The sequence below is a fragment of the Aythya fuligula genome, chromosome 19 (assembly GCF_009819795.1).
Source record: "Aythya fuligula isolate bAytFul2 chromosome 19, bAytFul2.pri, whole genome shotgun sequence".
NCBI lineage: Eukaryota > Metazoa > Chordata > Aves > Anseriformes > Anatidae > Aythya > Aythya fuligula.
In genome coordinates this window covers 2,436,250-2,460,631 of record NC_045577.1, presented here as the reverse complement: position 1 = coordinate 2,460,631, position 24,382 = coordinate 2,436,250, and the positions used below count along the sequence as shown (strand labels likewise).

Here is a 24,382-nt window from a genome sequence, read left to right as displayed (position 1 = left end):
CAGCAACAAGGCACTAGGAGATGCAGGCAAACTTCCTCCAGGTGAGCAAGCCACATCCACCTCTGTGCAAAGCAGGCCTGTCACATTCACACAGCCTGAGGAAAGAGTTGTATAGAGCTACTGCCCTCTTTTTGATTGAGAGGGGCTTTGAAGTTGTTCTCAAACTTGCCCTCTTATCTGCATTATTGATATGTAACCTTTTTTAATGCAGCAAGTGTCACATTTCACTAGGAATGTACCCTGTGACACACTCAGCACTGGCCTGGGTTTTTTTGCCAGTCTTATACTACCAGAAAACTAAGCCTGTAGAGTTCTTACCATGAAGGCCTCTCCTAAGTTAACACAAACCAATTAAAGCACAATTGCCATCACTGCAAGGGCACCTTGCATAATTGCCCCCTTCCAACAATTCAGTAAGGGACTTCTCAAAAAGCAAAGACCTGACTGCACATGAGCAGAACTGCCTGGTACCAGCTTCAGCAAGCCAGCTGCAGTGCTAGAGGGACTGCTGTGGGGCTCCTTTCCTATTAAATTCCTATTAACCAGCTCCCAAGGAACATTAGCACTCAGAAGCAGAGAGAGCCAGAGCAAGTAACACAAACCACTCTGGTTTATCTAGATACAGGTACTTTATTTACAAATATTTAGATTAATAGCATTGTTACATCAAATGAGGAGTACAGCAGTCCAAACAAATCCTTTCTGTGACAGAAACAATAAGACCTACTGTAACTTATTCTGGGAATACAGGTATTGCACCTCAACAAGCTGTAGTCATTAGAACATTTACTTCCAAACTTCTTATCAGCAGCAGGTCATGGTCCCTGGGCAAACCCTTTGTGGTGCAACCTTGGTTTAAGCAGGACACTTTAGCTGTAGATTTGAACATAGCCATCTATTTAAGAATATTAGTTTAAGAAAAAAAAGACTACCAGACAAAACAAAGGGACAGTGCACAAGTTACCCAAATCCTATGGTTTGCACATTCCAGTTTTGGCTTTTTATTTAACATTGACTGTACAATACTCTGGTACCACTGTTGACTTACAAGTCTGAACATTGTATAGTTTTAGTGTCTAGAGAGAGATTTTAGGACTACTTTGTATTTTAAACACTGCAGTAAGACTAGAGGTTGGACATTTGATCAGTTAAACACTTACCCCCTTCCATTTTGAAGTCATATTTGATGTTTTCCAAGTGAAGCTGCATGTAAAATACAGTACTGCATAGAGAGCAACACATTTAATTCTGACAACATAGTAAACCCCACATGCAGTTCTACAAAATCCACATGTGCATGGTCACCACTTGACGTCTCCCCTTTATAAATACGGGTTGTATCACCCTGTTAAGCATGTACTCTCTGAAGAAGCCCAAGTCTTAAAAGGAACCCTCACTTGGTACTGTTAAAATACAACAGTAGCTAAAAATCCCTGGAGAGCACGTTGTTTTGACTGTCCAGTTCAGTATCTGACCATTGAAAAAGTTAAAGGTATAAAAGCATAAGGTGTGCAAGAGAACCAGCCTTTGTATACATTGCAAGGCAGGTAATGAAGCCCAATAATGCAAAATGCTTACAGAAGAAGAAAGCAGGTTAGCACACTGCTGATTGCACAGAACAGGATTAATAAAATGGCATAGATATACCACAGTGCAAAGATGAACGACAGATTCCACTAGTGTTAATTTCTGCATTGGGATTAGAGTTCCCCCAGCACAATGTCCACTGTCAACACCGAGGAGTTAAGCCTATGTTAGTGAACTGCAGTTACACCTATATCTGTACGGAGGGGGCATGTGGCCACATATAGGTCATACTGTACAAACTGATACTTTCTTATATACTGTTCTAATGCCAGTAATCATTTTCTTCATTAAAATCATATACACAGGATGTATTTAACTGTTAGCTCAGTTCCTTCAAATTTTATACATATTTACGTTCTGTTAACAAATGTAAAGGATAAAAGTGGCAAAAAATGATGTAAAGCTATGAGCACAAGAATGAATGGTTTGTTTCCCTGTGCAAGTTGTACACTCCTGTGCCAGCCCACCCCTGCCCCCCACATGCACACCACAGGGAATTCTTTCAACAAGCACATCGTTACAGAGCCCCTTTCTACCATCAGAAGTCATTTCACAGCAAAAAACTTATCCTTTACTATGGACAGCTCTACACAGTTAGAGGTGGGGAAGAAAGGCTGAAGAACCATAAAATTAAACCGTACAAGACAAAGCCCTGCGAAAGTGTAAAATCATGAGTCCAGCATCAGTGCTCAGTTTAAATTACGTATCTGTGACACTATCACAAGGACAATCAAGGAAAAAAAACTTCTAGATTTACCATGCAGGAGAGGTTTTATTACTCTACTTGCCTTTGATAACCTGATTACATCTAAAGTTGTTTAGCAGTTTAGTATTGTGTTAAACTTGTTTCAGTTTTAATTAAACCCAATAAGATGTACAGAAGACAGGGAAGCAATCAAAAGCACTGCTCCCAACAGACAGGTGAAAGGTCAGAAATGAAGCCATGAAACAGAGGTCACTAGCAGCCACAGCCTTCTCTCTGGGGCTGGGGTTCACTGGTTAGTCGCCCCCCCTGCGGAGCCGATGGTTTGTGCTGTACACCCGATTCTGCAGCATTCAGATCCAGGCTTCCATCTTGGATATTCTGGTAGATTTTCTTGGCAGCCTCCAGGAATGCATCTTCAACATTCTCTCCACTACGAAGAGAGCAGCGGGAGTTATTTAGGTTACACTTCAGCACAGCAAAGCAGGCTATGGAGGCAGCTGGCTAGACACCCTTGCTGGGATTTGACAGGTCACCAAGTGAAAGCTGTTGCTACCCTGCTCCTCTTTTCTCAAGAAAGAAAAGCTTACGGTACTTAAAGCACATGCATGAAGTTTAATGGTTCATCTGCAGGACAATTTCTGATACGGTAATTCACTCCCTAGCCTGTAAATCTGCTTGGAGTAGCCCTGAACACCACTCCATCCCAAAACACAGGATATCAAAAATAAGCTAAGGCACTGAGCCACATGTACACAATGAGTTTCAAAGAGGCTACAACACACTGGAGTGATTGTTAGTCAATTAGTCAAACCTTTTTGTTTAAAAGGTTCCATTAAAACACGTGCCACTCAGAACCATATTTATTAGCATGTCTGGAGATGCTATTCCTTGTGTTCTGTCAGGCTACCCTTACCTTACACTAAGACAATTTAAAAGTGCTTCCACTTGTAAAACCTTACAACAACTGAACCTCACGGCTATATTTAAGAGGAATATAGAGGTTATAACTAAACAGATCACATCTGATACATTAACTCTAAACAGAAGTAACTTACGTTTTTGCACTTGCTTCAAGGAACAATAAACCTGTTCAGAAACAGAAGTTTAACTGTCAATGCATAATACACTTCAAATAGCCTCCAGTCAGTCACCTTCTATGACTTTCAGATTGCATGCATGGGACTACTTTAGTCATAAAAGATCATTTAGTATTAAGTTAAGGCATCAATACACAAGCTGATTTCTAAAACCAAGCACAGTTAGAATTAATCTAGGCTATTTGAGGCACAGTAGAAGTTTGTACATATAACTACGTTACTTTGGAAGTGAAAGCTTGCATCTATCAAGGGTGAGGATTCACTTTAACATCGCTATCTTGTAGGAAATGTAACACCTCAAGAGAAAAGAGACACACCATTTTCTTCAGCAAATTGTTTGGCTTCTTCATACGTAACATCTCTCTGTGCTTCCAGATCTGCTTTATTTCCTATGAGGATTATCACCTAGTTCAGAAGAGAGAAAATTAGTCTGAGAAAAGGCTTATTATCTTTTTCCCCAGTAACCCCTTTATTACAAGATGAAAAGAAGAAAAATGAAGTGTTCAGAAAAGTGCTGCTACAATACCCGTGCATCTTCAGGAAGACACTGTTCTAGCAGTGCCCCCTTCTATGCAGTCAGGCTTAGTGCCCTGCTGCCACTTTCAAGTTCTTTAATCTGTTCTCATGAGGTAGTCATAAGAAAAAGCAGTACTCCTACTCTTTATGCATGAAAAGTTGTACTCCAAACCACACTTCTTGCTTTCGTTTAGTTACCTGCTAGTCTAGCCAGAATCTTTAGCAGTTCTTTCACCACAGTAAGAGTCTTCCCATGAGCTTGGTTATAAAGTATTTCAGAGTTATTCACAAAAGACTGAAGGACAACTTCATTGTTTAGTCAAACAGACACAGAAGAACCTTCTTCCCTCCCCACCCCTCCAGAAACCTGGACAGCTTTTTTTGAGGTTTAATTTACATTCCAGTCTAAGACGAGCGCGAATTCACTTCATTACCACCACCAAGGCAAGGTGAAATAGTAACAGAAGTTAAGGATTGTTCAGAAGTGACCATAATTTTGGTCTCCAACTGCTGAAAATAGGCCCCAAAAAGCAAGTAAAGCAGAGCAAGATTCTTGGAAGAAACCATCATCATTTTCCTACAGAGGAGCCTACGCTTTTGTAGCGATTACAGTAAGGGAAGAGTTACCAGTGTACTGCAGGGTGGGGACATGAGGGTAACTTGGAACTAAGTAGTTGAGAAGCACAGGCAGCTTCTTCTAAACAACACCGTGACCACTCCAGATGCTTTGGCACAAGCCTTCTAACTCTCGCTTTGAGATAATCAACCTTGATTTCAAGCTAAGTAGAGTCCAACTTACAGTATTTGGATTGGTGAGATTCCTTGCATCTGTCAGCCAGCTGCTTAAGTGATTATACGTACTTCTTCTGCAAAGAATCAAGTGAGCACAGGTTTTAGCTACAGAATTTTTAAAATACTTCAGAGCCAACAGTACAGTTAGCATCCATTACCCACACTAACACATCATACCTAATCCTCTCCCCACCTCAAGAACAAAGAAACAGCAGCATCTTGTTTGGACTTGCACCAAGATTTCAACAAGCTACAGAACAACTCTTGCAACACAAACAGCAGACAGACAGACAGGCCAATTCCCACTTCCAGTACGTAGCAGTACTACACTCTTCACAAGGACACCACTCACACTGTTGTATAAAACACCAAAGGATTTCCTGTCAGATACTCTTTCAGAGCCCTGTAGAGTAGTAGGGAGCTCTGGTAACAGACAGTACATGAGGTAATTTGCTTTTTACTTGAGATTTAAGCAAACAGGCGATACACCTATATGTGAAAACAAGAGGTGCTTGCAGAATATCAAGAACAGCCTCAAAGGAAGATGGGAGATGTGAAGGCAGAAGTACTTCATGTTGCACATCTAATTATTCTTTTAGTAGTATCTTTCATTGTCATTTGTGAAAGGAGAATGGGATAGCTTCTATATGGTCTCCTTTTATTGAAGTCTGACTCCGGGGCCTCTCCGCAGGCTCGTCCTCCAATTCCTACGTACTGAGAGAACACTGAGCATGTTTACACAGCCCACTGCAGTAGAAGTAATATATTCTGTCCTATGCCTACTCTAAGAACATTCCTGCCAGGCAAGCAGCAGGAATCCTCTGCCTCCCTCCATCACCAGGAAGATAAAAATCCATACACTGAGGGGTAATTCCAAGGGGAAAGCCAGTTCTTTAGCCAACTTCAACACAGGCAGCCAAGACCTGAAATTGCAAGACCCTTACGGCTTGTCAGCAGTGAAGTTTTCCAAGAAAAGCAGTTCACTTCGTTCCCTGTGTTTCATTTTCAGCTTTTTAAATGCTTAAAAAGTATTCATATAAGAAATGTAATAAGCTTCATGCACAACATCCCAACACAGAGTCCTTTAAATGAAGTCAAGAGGTCAGAGAAGACAGTAAGTAGAAGGCTGCAACACCCAAATAGCTTCTGAAGCACACAGATACAAGTGTCAGCAGCATCTTACCTGGTAATGTCATAGACCATGAGAGCTCCAGCTGCTCCTCTGTAGTAGCTTCGTGTGACAGCCCTGAATCGCTCTTGTCCTGCTGTATCCCAGATCTGTAGTTTAATTTTTTGGCCACTGACTTCAATTATTCTTGTGCCAAATTCAACACCAATTGTGTGGGGGCAGTCCGCCATAACTGTCATGAAAAGTAAGAGGGAAGATCAGATCCTTCCAGCATGAGGTCTCCTTGTTGCAGAGATCTTACTGCCATCAGTTTGGTTATGCTGACTACACTTTCAGTCTCTGAGAGACTTTTCACAGCTACAGTAACTAAACCGTATTGCTTAACCAGGAATAAAGTGATTTCCTGAATTGTTCTTAGCTTTTAGAAGTTAAAAAAAAAAGAAGAATTCTCTAATTAATCTTATTGCTGATACCATTTAGCTGTATACATGGGAAGATACCTAGTCAGTTGATTCTCTGTCCCATCCTCGCAGAAACGGTTAGCTATTTTAATCCAGTAGGAAAAGATAGCTTTCAAGAACTACCCAGATACAGTTAAAAGCCTGTAACACTTGAAAAACAAAGTTGTTTCAGATAGAGTAACAGCATGACTGTCCACAGGAAAAAGCCAGTTTCACAAGTAGCTATCATGTGGTAAATCAAAACCAAAAAAAGTGGCTTCTAATTAGAATTTCACTTTTTATTTTTTAAAGAAAAATTAATCCTCAATTCTTTAAAGAGATCAAGAAAGTTGAGAAAGGACAAACACACATTCAAGCTGTCTAGAGTGAGTCCTGCAGTACAGGTGTTTGACACGTTAGTTTGGCTGTACAAGTTCTACTCAATGCTGATATTTTTCAAGAATTAAAAAAAAACACGGAACCACCCGTTCATAAATTTAACTATATGCAAAGTAGCATCTAAATAATGGGGTTATCTGGAATTTTAATTAAAAGAGCCCACTTTCTACTGGAAAATAAGAATATTTAAAGCACAGCTTGTACACACATTGTCACATCTAGAGTGGTGCAGGATAAAGACCAACGTTGTATTAACAGATAACTACAGACTTATCCACTGAGTGTGAGCTACAGGAAAGTCAAGAGTTCAAGAGCTACTGCACACTCTGATGCAATGCACAGTGGTGAGAAGAATTGAAGATAATTGTTAATTTGCTGTGATATCATACATGAGGAAACATTACAGTGGAGATGGAACGCAGTAAGCCTTAATCACCATCACGCAGGGCAGTCCCAGTGTCATGAGTCACAGCAACTACAGAGAATAATGCTACTTAAGCCTGCAAACAAAGAAAAATAAACTGTCCCCCCCCCTTTAATTCCTTCATGTTTAAAAACGACAACTCCGTGTTCAAGCTATACCAATATTAAATGCAGGCACATTTCAGACAATAAATCTCACTTTGTTTCATATCACAGTTCCCTGGAAGAGCTATGAAAATGGACGCGGTCTTCCCACCACTCAGTTAGGACTGAAGCAGCGCTCTTGCTATTACTACATCAGCATTTTGTTCCCTATTTGCAGGAGTCAGAAACAAACAAATCTGAGCAAGTAGCATACAATCATATGGTTAGAAACAAACCTAGGTTCAGAAAGATAATGCAGCAAGCTCGTGCATGACAGAAGCAGAAAGGCAGGAAAGAGGGACGAAGTACACCAGTTTGAATAAATATTGTGAATTTATACTCACATTTCTTTTCTGTGAACTGGTGAAGCAAACAGGACTTTCCTACACCCATGTCCCCTGTTACAGAAAGAACAGTTAAGGCTGACACCACATCTTTGTCACAAGAAGTCCATTTTGTTCACTGCACACAACAAGAGCACAGACACAGGCAGCCAGTCCTCCCTCAGCTCTGGTATGCAGCATCCTATGCCTGGCTACAGCCCGTAGAAGTTATCAACTTTCACACTGCAATTTTGGTCACAGGTGCAGGTTTGCAAGCAAGGGCGGAACAGAAGCACACAGAGACCGCCTGCATTACTGACTTCACAACTGTTTCAGCAGGTTGCAAGCTGACCTGCAAGAAGTAGAAGTGCAACACACATTTCAAGTGCCTGCCCTCCTCCTGTCACCTCCAGCTGCTGGTAAGCACATCAAAAATGCTGACAGGCAACCAGAACACACCAAGAAATTGCCTCATTTCCACTGATCCCCTTACACAACACCCACAGTGAGAGACAGCAAGATCTTTAGTACCACTTTTCCACTGGCTGACGCTGTCACAGCACCCCGACTCACACACCTTTACAAGATTGCACATCACTGCCACATACGCAAGATCATTAAGAATTAAACAATTAACAGCAATACCAGTTCTTCCAGCCAAGTAATAAACGCAATCAAGTTGCTGGCTCTAAATATCAAGGAAGCTGCAGGTGAAAGCCACCTTTCCAACACACAAATATAGCCTAACAAAGCTTATAAGCCTAAAGCAAGGGATTTTAGTTGGCACTTGGGTTGTCTCCAAAAATATTTAAGACCTTTGAGGCAGTAACAGTGCTATAGCGAACCTGAACCCACGTATCTGAGAAGCCATCACAGAAGCTCTTCCCATTTCCAGGGCATTTATAGATTCTCCTAAATGTAAGCCTGATTCAGGGACAACACGCATAAGTTTTTAGAACCCTTTTTTCCTCTAGTGCTGTGCAAGGGGCTAAGTGCCACAGCCCCAGCAGGGAAGATGTTCAAGAACACTGAAGTATATCAAGAAGAGCAGCGATTTGCTGAGGACCTCAGCAATAAAGTGAACTCTACAGAATATTCTTTGGTACTTGCCCCAGTCTGCTTGGCACCAGTTGTACCAGCACACAAAAATATTTGCCTTTACGTTGTCGGTGGCTGCAGTTTCAGGGCAAGCATGGCGATCTGTGAGGGACTGAGGTTGGACAAGTTGGACTGGAAGAATTAATGCTACAGCAGATAACATGCAACAGAAGTCAACAGTCAGGCACAGGGTTTGTAGGCAGGATCACAGATACAAGCACCGACAGGCATGTGTCCACTTCATACTTACCAATAATGATGTACTTAAAGATGTAGGAATAGTTGTAAGGTGCAGTTGCCATTGTGGCACTAAAAAAAAAAAAAAAAAAAAAAAAGATCAGAACTGCTACTTATTCACTAAACTCAGCCCAAATCACCCGATTTAGCTTATACAAGCAAAGAAAAACACCCTTCCTCTCCCTCCCCCAACTATCTTTCACATTCAAGTGTTGTTGTACTTCCCCAGTCACTGAGTCAGTGCCAGAGCCATTCCAGCCAGACTCCTGTATCATTTGCTCTGAACCTCTATCAGCCAGAACTCTCAACAGAAACACGCTCTTAGTACTCATTCAGCTTTATCAGGAAAAACTTCAAGCTGTTGAAAAGCTCCAGGAGCTTCTTGATTTGCACACAGTCACTGAGTAAACCAGCACTCACCAACCAAATAGCTGATGGGAACTGAAAATAAAGTCCGACTCCAAAAGAAAAGACTGCAGAGGATTAACAAAACCAGCAATTTGGAACTAGTACCACACTTGAGACTTGCAGCAGAAGCAAAGGAAACAGTGCAGTTTGCCTCCAACAGGTAAGAATCACTAATTAAGACAGCACAGGAATGCTGCAGCAGCCTTCACTGGACTTCTACATGCCCAGGTCCGAAAAGCAGCTGAAGCCACAAGTCAGATGTTCAGGAAGTTAGTCACACAGCTGCGGCTTGGTTAGCACAGCAGCACTGCATTACAGCAAGGCTTAGCAGCTTTTTTTTTTTTTTTTTTAAATAGTATAGCTTACCAGTCCTGTAAGATTTACTCACTAGTCTATGTTCCACAGTGGATATGACAGCACTGAAGTTAGATTCGGGTTAAGTACTTTCAATATTCCAGAATTTTCCTGTGTAGAAGGAACTGGAACTGGCTGCAGCCACATGAACGGACTTGCCAGCTAACATCAGCTAGCACAACCGTGAGTCTGTACTGCCCAGATTCACCTTTGTCATTTTGCAGAGAAACACCCACTTTTGTCCCAGGTTTTAAGTTAAGAGTTATAGGGGTGATCAGTTCAGCAAACGAAGATTTCTGCTAGGAATTCACCATTTCCTTTCCTGTTCCTGCATGGCAGCCGGCCAGCAGCACAGCAGTACTTGTAATACAGAACATGGCTTCAGCCTAGGAAGGTTTCTATTCAGCCATGTATCATCCACATGACAAATTGAAGCAGTATTGCAAAGAATTGAAAACACAGGAAAGCTTACAAGCCTGTACCTTTTTCAAAAGCAAACTAGTGTTTCCTCAGCCAAGATTAACCCCCAGCACCGACCTGCAGCCACAAGAAAGGTGACTGACAAGAAATCTCATTTGCAGCACACAGCCAACAGCCGCTGCGTCGCCCGGCTGAGGTTTAAAGCAAACACTCCTATCGAGACCTTGGAGGAGGGACGGCTGCAGCAGGTAGGTAGGAAGGGTTTGTACTATCTGCACCTTTCCTCCGTGCTTTGCTCAAGATCTGGGAATTCAAGGCCTTCTCTCCCAAGCCATAACCAAAACATCGACACTCAGCCCTAAACGTACACACACACTATCCTATTAAACCAAGCCTAATAGCAAACACAAGACTGTTTTGGGGGGTAATTCTTGTCCATGTTGGCAAAAACAATTCCAGAGGAAGTGCCGCACTGGTTTCAAGACCGGTCGTTTCCATCGAGCGAGTTTCAGAGGAAGTTCCTCCACGGCAGCAAGGGGAAGCCGCGTGCAGCCGGCCCACACAGCCACCACCCCCAGGTCTCAATCTGAGCAGCAGCTGCTCAGAGCGCTTTTACTGCTCTCCTGGGTAAGGATTCACACCCACAACTGACAACGCGCTGCCCTTTGTCCGCTGTGGAGCAAGGCAGCAACTGCAGTGCTATATCTCCTGGAAGTGAAAGATCCAGAGTTACAGTAAGAGCTTCAGCAGAGGCACCGGTTATTTCCAACTCTGGCAAATGCTGACAAGTAACTGCTGGTTAGAATCCAAGTTACTGTGACACTGCTGAAACAAACTGTACTTCAAGATTTCTGAGTCCATCTCCACGTGTTCCTCCTCTTCTCCAAGATGTCCCAGTAGCAGCAGCCTTCAGCCCACAAGCAGCTTCTGATCCAGCGCACTCGTTCCTGCAGGTCCTTTTAACTGGCCGCCTGCTTTCTAAGTACAGCTGGCAGGGCTCAGTTCACGTCTTGATCCATTTTTCAGGCAGAGAGTTGAACTAGGAGGTATGTCCGTGAAGTACAAAAAAGCTTAAATAGACCAATTCATATGTGCAAGCCCTTCAGGAAGACAGTGTGAACTACACTGTTTTTCAAAGCAAGTAGGTGCTGCAGCCACAGCACAGCAAGAAAGCTGAAGAGCTCAGAAGCACTAACACACATCCCGTCGGAAGGGCAGTGTTGTTCTGGGCAGTAGCTACGGGACGCGTACAGGTGGTAGCATCTGCTGACTTACAGGGGTTTGGTAGTGCAGTGCTGCATGTTTCAAGGTAGAGAGCTGCTCATGCAGGGATTAAACTTGTCCTGCAGAAATGCCATTGCCCCCTCTTCCCTCACAATCCCAATTCCTTGGCTAAGGAATGCTAAGTACTCAGGAATACTCCAAGGTTAATGTTTTTAAACACCTGACTTCACAATAAGGCAGTATGTAGCAAGTGAAGGGCACATGTCTCACTACCCAAGCTTTCAAAAAAGCACTGCTGCAAGGTGGGGGAAGACTTTTTTTTTTTTTTTTTTTAAAAAAAGAGTGGACAAACCAGGACCCCTGTGCAAGCTATATCACAACACTTCTGTTTACTGGACTCTTTGCTTGCTGAGGTGTGTCAGTTTTTGTTAAGGTCTTTAAGTAACAAATTCTGTAACTAAGCTATTTCTGTATAAAAGAAACTGTCACTGCTTTGCAACATATGCATCAAAATCAGTTCCCACTTCAAAGTGAAAGCTAGAAAACCGAATTCTGTGCTTGGCAACAAAGTCAGTTACCCCTTCCCACCCATTTCCTAGCTGACTTCAAGCCACATTCACTGCAAGAACTTTATCCTCCTTCTTAGAGTGATGTTAGGCTCCTCGTGGAGGGGAGATGCACCACAGACCCCACTGGGTGCTAAGCTAACGTGCTGTTTCCACAGCTTTAAGAGATCAGCAGCAATACTGAGATGCACTGAAGCCATGAGCCTGGAGGTTCTCTCAAGTCCCCCATAGTTCAGGGAGAAGTTGCTGTGTATGACAGATGTATTGAAAGCTTGCAGAGATGGATACGAAGTTTAAACAGTTTCTGGAGTTAAACTGAGCAATAAAGCAATGCTTTAGTAAATCTATTCCAAGGGTCATGCTACAGAAAAGATGCTGAAATGCTCCAAATTAATACTAAGGTCAGGAATCTTTCCCGAGGAACAGATGGCCTCTTTAAAAAGGCTTTTAACATTCAAATTCCAATGAGGATAAGCTGGAATCCAAACTACACTGAAATCATGGAATAAAATTGACATCCCTTTTTTCCCCTCTGTTTAAAGATGAATCATGCAGCAGAAATGAAAATATTAAGCGAGAGTTATAGACATTAAGTAAATCATCTGGGATTAAACTATTCCACCTTGCAGCTAACAGCATTTTAATCTCCTTAACGGGACAGAACCTTGCTAGTAGTAACACATTTCAAGCTTTTCACGATTTTACATCACCCCGTTACTTCACTAGGTAGACACGCACAACAACCCCTGCTGTAACATATTCAAGGTCTAAAAATGAAGGTGGACCTGAAATGTTCTCTGATGAAGGGGCTGAAGTGTGACAACACACAGAAGACACATGAAAAATTCAGCCTTAAAGTTTACAAGCTCAGCATTTCCCACAGATGGAGAAGGAAGCCCAGACAAGGTTGGTGCACAACAAAATTCCATAACTACAGAACATTAGCTACATATTAATACTAAGGGTTAATTAATATTGTTGATTGCTTCAGCCATCTGTAGGAACTGGTGCTCCACTCCCACTTCACAGCCCTCCAGACGCTCGCAATCTCTCCGTTCCCAATACAGGGGTTTGGAGCTGTCCTCTGAGGGGTAGGAGCATGGAGCGGCCGTGCTGGTAGGAAGAGCCACGGGACTGGCACCCAACTTACCTGCAGCCACTGCTGCTGTTACACAGCACGGTACCAGGGTTAACCAACCCCAGGCTTACTTGTACCAGAAAGCAGAGGTTGGGGCTGGAGGGTTGGTCTGCCTGCCATCTTTCTTCCAAGAAAGTCTGCCAACTCAGACCAAGCCCTGGCTGCTTTTCAGAGGTGAAGCTTCCCCAGAGCTCAGAGCATTATTCCAGAACAGCAACAAGCCAGAGGATCACGTTTTACTCTACACACGGTTTTGCTAGCTTCAAAACCTCTCCAATTAATTTCTGCATTGCAGTTAGGAATAGATTTTTTTTTTCCCAACAGTGTCACCACAATCCATTTTCTGTATATCTTTTTTTGTTTAAAAACAAGGGAAGGTGACCTTACTAGATGCTAGCAACACCTGTATTTCTTCCTCTAACCAAGCACTACACCAGCATTTTGCCATCTCACTAACGCCTTATTCTAAGTACAAGCACCCACCCATACAAACTGAAACAAGGTACTTCTAGGTGCACTACCACCAATCTCAGATGCACCCAGCTGCTGCTAATTACAGCCACAGCAGCTTCCATGAGAGCCATGCGGTTCCTCAGAGCTTAGCTCAAGGACATAGCCCATTTCAAGCCTTCACTGGATGTCATTTGCATGGAGAATTTTCATAGCATTATGCTGAGCAAGAAACAGTGTGTTATTAGAAGAGACGAGAACCTGTAATCACAGGTTTTATTAGACGCTGCATGTGCTGAATCCATTAGCTGGTCAACCCACACAGAAGCGATAGCTGTCTGCAGAGGTGTCAGCTTCCAGCTCAGGACAGTCTGAGTATTACAGGTTCTCCTTCAAAACATACCGCCCTGCAGCCAGATGACCACAGTTTAGTTAGTCTGAAGTTTTGTGGGGTTTTTTAATATCATCTGGCCATCCAGGTGTTCTTTTGGTCATTCCTCAGGGATACGCGACAGAAGAGAAACTCAGAGGGCAGTTCAGTTTCCCTCTATAAAAGAGGATGCCACTGTATCATATCCAAAAACAGAAACGACTTTAAAAAAAAAGCTATCATCTTTTTACATTTGGAAAAAATATTAGTCATAAGGGGAACTGTGTACAACCACTATTATTTAGAACAGATTGTAGATCTCTACACAAAACTAACAGGTAGTCATGAGCTTCCCCAGTGCATAATCTCCCTTCTTTTCCCTGCATGTTTACTCTGACATTAATTCACAATGAACACTGAGAAGAGATCGATACAAGTGGGCAGAGGGGAGTGAGGGAAATCTAGTGAGAGGCAGAATTGTTTCAACTCATTATTTTACTGTTCCCGATAAAGACTTTTATCAAATACACCAAACAACGCAGTCTAACTGGTACCTTTAGAGGGCTGCTGGAAATACAGTCTATAATAGCATCAATTGTCATCTCCTGTAACGACACACCACACTGCAAAGTAATAACAGTTTTGTTATCAAATACACCCAATTGGTGAATTCCTCGTGAGTCCATAGCAAGCTCCAAGGTACTGTTAACATTTCATTGCAGTTCTATGACCTCCATGCACCAAGGAGATTTAGGTCTTCCTAAACATATAAACATCTCAGCCCACTTTAAGAGAATGCCCCCCCAGCTAACCTGTTGTTTTCCACCCCCTCCTCTACTGGGGTTTTAGTATGCTTGTTACTGAAAAGCCCACCTTCTTCTGAGACTGATCCCCGAGGAGTCCTGTGAGCAGGCTGTTAGCAGCCCAACACTTTCTCTTTCACAGGATTACTTCCTGCTGGCCAGTTTCTTACTCGTTCTTCAGTTCTTCCAGAGTCATCCTCTCTAGTTACCCTGATTGGACTTCAGCAAGCATCTGATAAAGCCAAGCACAAGTAAATCTGGCTGAACTGATCTCCAGTGATAGCAGCCCAGCAAGCGTCTTATGAACTGCTTTTGAAAATCACTTTGTATTTCCTTATTACTTCCATGTCCACTTCTTTTTGAAAGTGCACAAGGCCTGCATGTTCGGGGCTCAGACTAATGAGCTTGCTGCTATGCAGAGCCTTCTTTCAAGCTGTTTTTGGAATAAATGTATTTGCTGTATTCTTTCATCATGTTAAACACGCTAACTCAGCCTGAGGTCTAGCGAGTACTTCTAAAGAATTCACAGGTTTTACATTCTTCCTTTTTAGAGAGCCTCAGCCTTGATTTACAATAAAGTCAAGGTTTCACGCCATCTTCGCTCATTGCTCAGCAGCTGTCCGGCTGCACACAGACCGTGTTGGTTATCCTCTAAATGGTTTCACACCCTATCAAGTTCTGCCATTTTATTTCCTACGCTTCCTGCATTCACATGCGCACACATCATTTCTTGCTAACCACACCCTAGCACTGCAGCTAAATTAAATATTGCATACCTGTCCTCATCAGTAAGAGCACTTTCTCCGATGTCCATTCTCTTAGCCATGGTTGTTTATCCATTTGTATGTCTTCATTTATCCTAGTTTCCTCTTCCTATAAGAGTCTAACCTGTACCACGTGTCTGTCCTGGCAGCAGAGGAACGAAGTTCCAGAGATATCAGATAAGCTTAGGGACTGTATACACAAAAACCAGAAGAGTTCTGTTCTCAGTCTCAGAAATCAGAACAACATGCAACTGTTTGGAGTCATCACCTTAGGGGGAAAAATAAAATAAGGTTTTAGAACAAAATTAAGGTGTACCTCCTTTGTTCCAGTAAGATACAGCAAAAAAATGAGAAAGAATCATAATTAGGTTCCATTGGATGCATAAGGTGAGCAAGTGACTTTAAAGGTCCAATTTACATTTTGAATCCTGGTACCTCCAGTAGAACAGGTTTGCTTTCAGACTACTGTTCTTTACAGTAACTTTTTCTTTAAAAAAAAAAAAAAAAGTAAAAACAGGAAATTCTTCCTTCAGCTCAGATTTATGACTTGTTTAAATCCCTACAGAAAACCACTAAATTCCTCGTTAAATCATAGTACCTAAACACCATGGGGCTTAATAAGTCCCCCAGGGCGGGGATCTTCTTCCCATTCCCGAGCAATGCCCCAGCACAAGAGGCCCTTGATCCAAACCACAACAGAAAGACCCCACAGCACACATCCCATATCACGACATCCAGTAACTCTAGGAGCTAAGACTTCCTTCGTGGGGTTTGAAGTGATGTGGGATACAAAGCACCTACATTATGCACCAAGGCACGGTTTTATATTTGAAAACCAAGAGCCACAATGCTTCAAAGGCCTAGAGAGCTCACACCATGTAACCTCCCCCAAAGCAATACAGCCATGGCCTGAGAAATCCCCAAAGCAAACACTTCATTTTCCCTGGCTTTACTGCAAGGAGAACACAGAATAATTTTAATTCAAGACAAAACCGTGCAGAGATGTCACTGAACCCTCAAGGATGCGGTGCAAGCGGGCACCGGGCACCCAGGTGACAAAGTAACTTGCCTGGGCAGGAGCAGCGCTGACAAAAGGAAACGGAGGCCGAGCAGGGAACGCTCCTGTCACCCCTCGGAGGGCAGCAGCACGGCTCCCACCCCCCCGCCGCTGTTTTTCCACCAAACCCCAGGGCCGGGGCCCCTCACGGCCGAGGCCCACAGGCGGTGCCCAGCAGCGGCCTGCTCCTGCCGGGCCGGCCTCACCCCGCGGGGCCCTGACGGCCTCTCGGGGCCTACCCCGGTGCGTGAGGAGAGGTAGAAGGAGGAGGAAGAGGAGCATGAGGCGCCGCCGCCCCTTCGCGGCCTGCAGGGCCTCGCCGCCACCTCACGGAGCCTCACACGGGCGGCGGCGCGGCCCCCCCCCCCGACCCCTCAGTACCTGGCCGCGGAGCCCCCCTCCCGCTGGGCGCTGAGGCGCTCGGCTTCGGGCTGTGGGGCGGCGGGCGGCCCGGCTCGGCCCTGCTCGGCGCGGCTCCGTGCGGCTGTGGCTCCCCGCGGGTCCCCGCCTGCGGCCGCCGCTGCCTCAGGCTCAGCTCCGGCGGCTCCGCTGCGCCCCCATCCCCGCCCGGGCCCAAGATGGCGGCGCGGCGCGCACGGGGTTTCCCCTCCCACTCTCGACGGGCTGCACAAAGCGGGGCGCGAGAGGCCGCGGCCCAGCCAATGGCGGAGCGCGCCGGGGGCGGGGCGGGAAAGGCGCGAGGCGGCCGCGCGCCCGTGCCCGCGCCTGCGCCTCAGTCCCTGCCCTGCGCCGGGAGCGCGCCGAGGGGCGGGGCCGGGCGGGGCGGGGGGCGGGGCCTCGCCTCAGGCTGCGCCGCCGCCGCCTCAGGTGAGGAGAGGGGGAGGGGCCGGGAGCCCCCCGGGTGCGGCGAGTTAATGAGGGGAAAAATTAACGAGGGGCACGCGGGGCTCGCCGGCAGGGCAGCGTCTTGCTCGGTTGGGGTCGTGTGTGAGGCCCGCACAAGGAATGAGGGGAACTTGTGGGGTTTTTGAGGGGAAAAGACGCGGTCCCGGGCAGCCCCCGGCAGGCAGAAAATGGCGGCAGGCTGCGGGCCGGGAGCGTGCCCGCCTCAGCGCTCACGGGCTGACAGCACACCTCACGGTTATTTTCCAATTTCTGTCCTTAGATAACGTCTCCGAGCCCCAAAATCAATGAATTGTAAAGAAAAAGACCCCGAGGTAGGTCACACGTTAGCTGCAAAGCCCACGTCTGCTGTCCGGTCACAGTTCCCACACACCGGCCCCGCTGGTGAGGTCCCCGTAGCCCCGGTGTTGGTCAGGACGAGCTGGGCAGCGGCAGCTGCAGAGATACAGAAACACACAGCACCCAGGCACCGAAACACAGAATAGTGCAGGAACTGAGAAAGCACTTTTTCTGTTTCCCATTCCTGTAAAATCCATATCCTGTCTCATTTCTTTTATAACGTCCCCTGGAATGCTTTAACCAGCTTGTTAATTTTAGCTTTGCATTTTTAAATGTGCTCTTTAAGCACTCAGTGCAGGCAATGCTAAAGAACTAAAAATATAAGATGCTGTGCAAATCTCGCAGCTTGTGGGATTAGAAGTGCTGTGTCTCAGGAGATGAAGAAATGCAGTAAAAGTATCATTACAAAGGGCTCTGTGAATCTCCAATTCCATAAACTTACCCAGGTGCTCAGCTCAGTTCACAGACTTTCAGCACACAAACACAGAAATTGTAGAAAAAACTAATGTTAAATGAATTCAGATGTTTGAAATTAAGCCGAATAACGTTCCAGACTGATTTTCAGATTCTCACTTTTTCTCTACATAGCATTTAATTGAAACTCCTACAAGATTGTCTTTGGAAAGCCTTAGGGCCTACTAAACCTGCCAGAGGCAGTTACAGCTCTGCAGAGAAATTCCTGCAGGGGCTGCTAGCGGGCAGCCACGCAGCACTGGCCGCGCTGAGGCAGAGCAGGATGCCTCCTCAGCTTCAGGGCACAAAAGCAAGCAGATGCAATTACAGCGAGCAGAGGGATTCTACTAACTTTAGAACTGAAAGTTAATTAAGGCTTAAGTGTGACTGAAGAGAGCTAATAGTGTTTCTTGCCCACATACATATTTGACACTGAATCTAAATAATGTAATCTCCTCCCCTAACAGATGACTAGAGGATAATAAGGGTTTGATTTCAGTCTCACATTATGGAAAACATCAACCTCTGCTGTGTCTCCGTGTCCAAGATTCAAATTGCACCTTCACATAAAGCAGCGTGCTGCTGCTATCAACTTTCCCATGGAAATATCTTTCCAGAATGGGTATTTTCCATCTCCTTTACTAATCCCATTTTCTCAACATAGCAACGTAGAGGGAATTCCCTGTTTTCTGAAGTGACTGCTTTCTATGAATCACCCCTTCCCTGACACATTACTCAGCTCCTACTGGGGAGGCACGGGATTCTCAGTTCCACATCATCTGGGCAGAAGGCTCTTACCAGGGTAAAAAACATGCACGAAAAACAACTAGTTTTTTTTTTTTTCCATTATATGTACAAGAAAAAAAAAAAACAACTATGAATAATGATACTAAAAAAGATCTCAGTAGAAACATATAAAATCTGCTGGCGGTATATGACTATTGTATGACTACTGACAGATAACTTTTTTTTCACAGCTGTTAGTATCAAGGTCTTAACTTTTAAATAGGCAGCACCGTGCAACAGAGCCATTTTAAAGGTTTGCAGTACCTTACATGGAGTGACTTTTACTAGAAAAATAGGTCAAAATGGGTCAGTAAGAATGATTTCCACAAGAGGGAGTCTTTAAACGGAAAATGATCTGATGGTTTTGACCCAGTTACAGCCTGTTTTTCTGTAAAAAAAAAAAAAAAAGTAAATTCCTTTAAGCGTTTGGCATTTTCCCCAATATTATTAACACAGACAATAACATTTCCTTAACAGGTTTTAAAATTATGACTGTTTAAAATACCACACAAAAATCCACAGTTTTTATTTAACGTTTCATCTTGGTAGTTAGTTGAACAGTGTTGGCTTTCATGTTTTCACGAGATGCAAGTCATGACATGTAGTGTTATCGGTGATGCCCTGGGAAGGATGACAGCTTTCACAGCCTGCAAAGGGTACGAGGAGCTGCCTTGCCTTCTATCTTCTTTTCCGGTGAAAACTCCAAGCAGTCCTGGCCCTTTTCACTCTGCAGACATCAAAAGTACATGAAGTTACCACAGAGTGCCCTGGGCTTTCCTGTAGGGCTGAGCAACACCATCACCCGGTTCAGAACTGCTTGCCTAAAGCAGGAGGGCATTGCACCTCCTCTGTGACTAACAGTGCAAGCACTACTCCTCTCCAGTGCCACAGGCATGTCTTCAGGATTAAGGCAACAACTCTCCAAATCACTTTAATCTGAGGACCGGGTTGTGGAGAACATACTTTAATCCTGAACAGAACGAAAAGCAGTTTTGGAATATAATTATTGTTATTTCTTATTCGCAACAAAGAAGATTAGAAGCCGTTATCTAACCAAGATGGTATTTTTTCATCTGAAACTCAAATTTCAGTGATTTACTCTCACACACATTTTATATAAAACTGTCATCATTTGTCAGATGAGCTAAGAGGCAATACAGATTTGCTCTAAAGGGTCTGGTTTTGAATCATTTTGTTTGTTTTTATCAAATACTCCTCTAAAGTTTAAAGCGCACAAAAGATGGAAGCAAGACAGAAGACTGGATAATAGCATCTATATTTCTTCTTTGATTCTTTTATTCTTGTGAGTGCTTGAAAGCTTGCAGCAGTTTTTCAACAACAGTTATTGAGAAAAGGCTGACTTCAGCTCATTCATTCTGAACATCTGGGCAGAACCTAACAACAGTAATTAAAACCCACTAAATTGGTAGCAATACCAAATTGCTGGAGATGAAATACTGCATATCGTCCCACCCTTCTTTGTGGATTTCTGCTAGGTCAATACAGCCTGCTCTTGGAGATCCATTTCTATGTGACTCTTTCTGAAGTTTCTGTCAAGAAAGAACAGCATCCAAATTTTCTGGTCACATAAGCATTGCTCTTGGATTTATTTTTTTTTTACCACAAACTCCAGGAAAAAGTAAAGACTCAGAGTTAATACGGCTGATAGGTTTGTGGATTCTGCTCTTTTCAAATTATATACAATAATCTATAATATCTGCTTCCTTGTTTCAGATTGTATCCTTGTTAAAATACTTTTAAAGTAATGATTAAATTACATGTTAACATTCATGAAGAACGTGGAACTGAACTGTGCAGAAAGTTACAGTCATTTCTTACTCCAGATACTTTCTTTATACCGAGGAGAGCAGTGAGAAGGCTTTCCAGAGCCACCTCCAGGCTGGGAAGTTTTGGTTCCCTCACAGCCTGCTCAATCCTTGAACAAGATGAGTTGTGAGCAACCTCAGCATCACTCTGCTATCCCCAGAGTCACTGGGAGCAAAACAGAGCTCTTGATTCTTAAAGCTGGCCCCAGGAAATGCAGACATCCATGGTCTTTAATAACTGAAGGTGCGGCTTACTTAGCATGCATATTTCTGAGACTGGAGGAAAAAAGCCACCGTACTGTTCTTCAGGACTCTAGCTGTCCCTCGTGACACAGCTCAGCCCGAGGACCAACGGATAATGAAAAATGAAGAACACTTACAATGTTTTCAGAGCAGAAGGGAACTGTAATATCTGCTTTATAGCCGTTCCTAAGAGAAATGCTTTGTGTTCCCTTTGCAACGTGCTGTTTTAAAATACTCCAAAAAGTGATTTCTTCTGCAAAGCTCCTCTGAATATTATATCCCTCCTGGTAAAAACTGTCAGCAATATATTATTTTAACCCAACATTAGGTTCTTTTCCTACTATTGTTCTAGACACTCTCTGAAAATGTAACATTACTTATTATATTTTCAAAATTCTCTACCTTAGATATAATAAACTGTACGGGATCTCCCTCTCACACTATGATTAACAGTTTCACCACTAATAGGTTTAATTGTTATATAATTCTGAGTAAGTGCTTTCAAAACAAAATGTAATTCACAGCATTCCTATGAAGGAAGGTATTATAATCCCCATACTACAAATATAGAAACTGAAAAAGAATTTGACTGAGGGCCCTGCCCTATGACACAACTATACCAAAGAGATGGAAATCAAAGCCAGGCTTTTTTCTGCTTGTTCAAATCTTAAGTATGCTCCCACTTCAGTGGGACCATTGCTTTAAACAGGTATCATTGCATCTCAGGCAATTCTTAGTTTCTTTGTTCAATTAGATTTTCACAGATAAAATAGAAAGAAAAAAAAGTCTGCAGTTGAGATCTTCTAACGTCCCTGTGAGGTGGTGAATTTATGCCATTACTTCCTGGATCTCTAGAGCTACAGTTCCTGGACTGCTCAGCTTGCACATGCACACAAGTAACAGCAGGGCTCCATGAAACTAGTGAGCACTGGCCTTTCCTTTGCAACCAGGAAGTTTTCATCCACTCACCAGCCCCCAGAAACATTAAGAGGCAGCAACAACATAGAAATGCAGAAAACAGCAACGTAGAAAAATAGGCAGACTTTGAAATGACAGAAGTAGGCCTCCAGTGTTCTGTATGCATGGAAAAAACAGGGGCTGGAATACTGTGCATGGAATAAAAGCTCGGCAATTTAGACTAAGAGGAAATGTCAAGCAATTGGTCACTAGTTCCTTATCTGCAGTCACAACAGCTGCCGTGAAGTCATAACACGGGTTCTTGATAGTGGAATTACTAACACAAGTTTGTTTAACCTACAAGAAATAGTACGTTGTACAGTAAAATAAATAAATAAATAAATAAAAATGATCCATAAACCACAACTAAAGGAAAAACAAAACAACCAAACAAACAAAAAAGAAAACACAGCTGACATTTATAGGACAACATGAAAGCAGCAGTTAGCAATAGTTAGGAAAATCTAAGTTATCCAGAAGTAGCAATGACCAGATGGTGAGAATTTAAACTCTCACATCACAAATACAGCCAATAAAATAGCAGCTAAAGTAACATATGTTTCTTTAGATGTGGTTTCTCTGTCTTTCTTCTGCCCTTAAACCCCAGCTTCTTTTTCTGGCCGTGTTCAAGTTTACATAGGCAAGTACAGAAAGAAGATGCAGCAAGGGATATTTCAGGAACTATTCTGCTATATAATACTTGTGTAAGAGTTGATCACATAACGTTGTATTGCTCTGAAATGACTAATCAGTCCTTTCTTGTATTTTAAGATTCTAGGTTCTTCTTTCATATCTTACCATTTCAGCTTTGTGGTGTCTGTAGAAATGTCTTTGTGGTCTTTTCTTTTTCTTTTTTTTTTTTTTTTACTTCCTTCTTTATCTTTTTTTAGTTCCTTCATCTCTTGGAAAACAGGTAGTCCCAAATAATTTTTTTTTTTCATTTGCACATACACAATCTCAAAGCTTCAAGTTAAGTTTGATAATAGTACAAGAATATTTGTGCCAACAGTAATTCTGGTGTTAAGTAGATGCAAATCAGCTGGATTCTCTCTGCTGAAGTTGTACATCACTGAAGGCAGTGAATGGAAGTATGAAATGGAAATTTATCCCTTTGCCCACCTTTCATTCAATGCTAACTTTCAAGAACATAAAGCAGCGGCTCCAGCTGACAGTGCCAGAGCTCAGCGTGACTCCTTTTATCCCAAAAACAAAGCTGAGCTGCACTGCCTTTGAGTTATTTAGGAGATCACATTTGAACTCTGATGTCTGGTTTACTTCTCCTTTAGCTTAACATTTGATTTCAGAGACATGAAAGTTGTGTGGTTTTCCTGGTCGATATGACAACGTACTTATAGGCCAAATCTTAAAAGTGGTGAAACAATGTGTGAGTCAATTGTCTTGCACAAATCAAGATTAGATCCATGCGGAGCTTCTCAAGAATAGAAAGCAATGTTTGCAGCTAGTAGCAAATACCTTTAGATATTTGTGCACCAATTTCAAACGGATGAAGGACAATTATGTAGTAGAACTTGCAGGTACAGAACACGGACTGGACACCCGACAATCATTTGTCTCACAAAGTATCTGCCCTTCTGTTGGGGCGAATCCCGAGGCTCTTCCTGACATCCATATGCTATCTTGATTCTGCTATGGATAAAATCCCACATCTCACTGGCTCTGCAGTGAGAGAGGTCTCTTCCTGTAAGGCAACAATCTCAGCTGTTTAAGTACTCCAAGATTACTTTTTGATACGGTCAACAACCCAGCAGTAGTTGCATTTGCAATTGAATATGTTTGTTGTGGCAACTGGGACCTAAAATTTCCATGGAAACATTACAATATGTATATATATTTTTCAAAATAAGTAAGTAAATTGAACAGCATTTTGTAAAAGTTGAATTATTTTACGTTGATCATATTTGACTGACAGTTCAAGAACTTCTGCTTTAGCTGTGTAATGGTTATGGCATAAATGCAATTCATATTATGCATTATGTCTATTTTTAATTAAAAACGGAATTAAACATTTACACATGGAATTAAAACACATTTTGAAAAAAGCAGAATTTCACACACTTTGTGGCACTAATGAACTAATTAGCACCCTTTGTAGCCCTAAATATACCTCTGCTTGATGTGGACATGGTGCAGAGCACCGAGTAGATAACTCGAGTTATGAAAAGAGGTTGTGTGTGACCATGCGGACCACTTTGTAATGTATGTTCCTGATTTAATGAGAGGCTCAGTACTGCCTGGCTGTGCACAGTTCTGCTAGATAGCACAATCAAAATGGCAGATAGTTTTCTGTCTTTCTAAAATATCCCAGATGATAATGTTCTCCTAAAACAAAAGGATAACAGCGATATTCTTCAGTTACAGCGATGACAGAGGAGACTTGGCTTTTGTCATTAACCCTGTCATTGTTACAGTTCCCTACAATTCCAGTGAAGGCATTGTTGATGGCATAGA

At 43.1% G+C, this 24,382-nt stretch overlaps 1 protein-coding gene across 1 annotated transcript; it reads right to left on the bottom strand.

Annotated features, from left to right (window-relative positions):
- Positions 1-605: 605 nt before the first annotated feature.
- RAB14 (RAB14, member RAS oncogene family) lies at positions 606-17,027 on the bottom strand. Its single transcript, XM_032200154.1, has 8 exons — positions 16,827-17,027; positions 8,905-8,963; positions 7,578-7,631; positions 5,882-6,059; positions 4,706-4,772; positions 3,708-3,795; positions 3,349-3,379; positions 606-2,723 (listed from the first exon to the last, which is right to left on the bottom strand). The coding sequence occupies exons 2-8, from the start codon at positions 8,954-8,956 to the stop codon at positions 2,546-2,548; spliced, it is 648 nt and encodes a 215-aa protein (XP_032056045.1). The 5' UTR covers positions 8,957-8,963; positions 16,827-17,027; the 3' UTR covers positions 606-2,545.
- Positions 17,028-24,382: the final 7,355 nt, after the last annotated feature.

Excerpts from the sequence above, each read along its gene's own strand:
- RAB14 (XM_032200154.1), bottom strand. The coding sequence starts at position 8,956 with ATGGCAACTGCACCTTACAACTATTCCTACATCTTTAAGTACATCATT. Across the intron at positions 3,796-4,705 it reads ATCTCACCAATCCAAATACT|GTGATAATCCTCATAGGAAA; the intron begins GTAAGTTGGACT and ends CTTCTGAACTAG. Across the intron at positions 2,724-3,348 it reads CTTGAAGCAAGTGCAAAAAC|TGGAGAGAATGTTGAAGATG; the intron begins GTAAGTTACTTC and ends CTCTCTTCGTAG.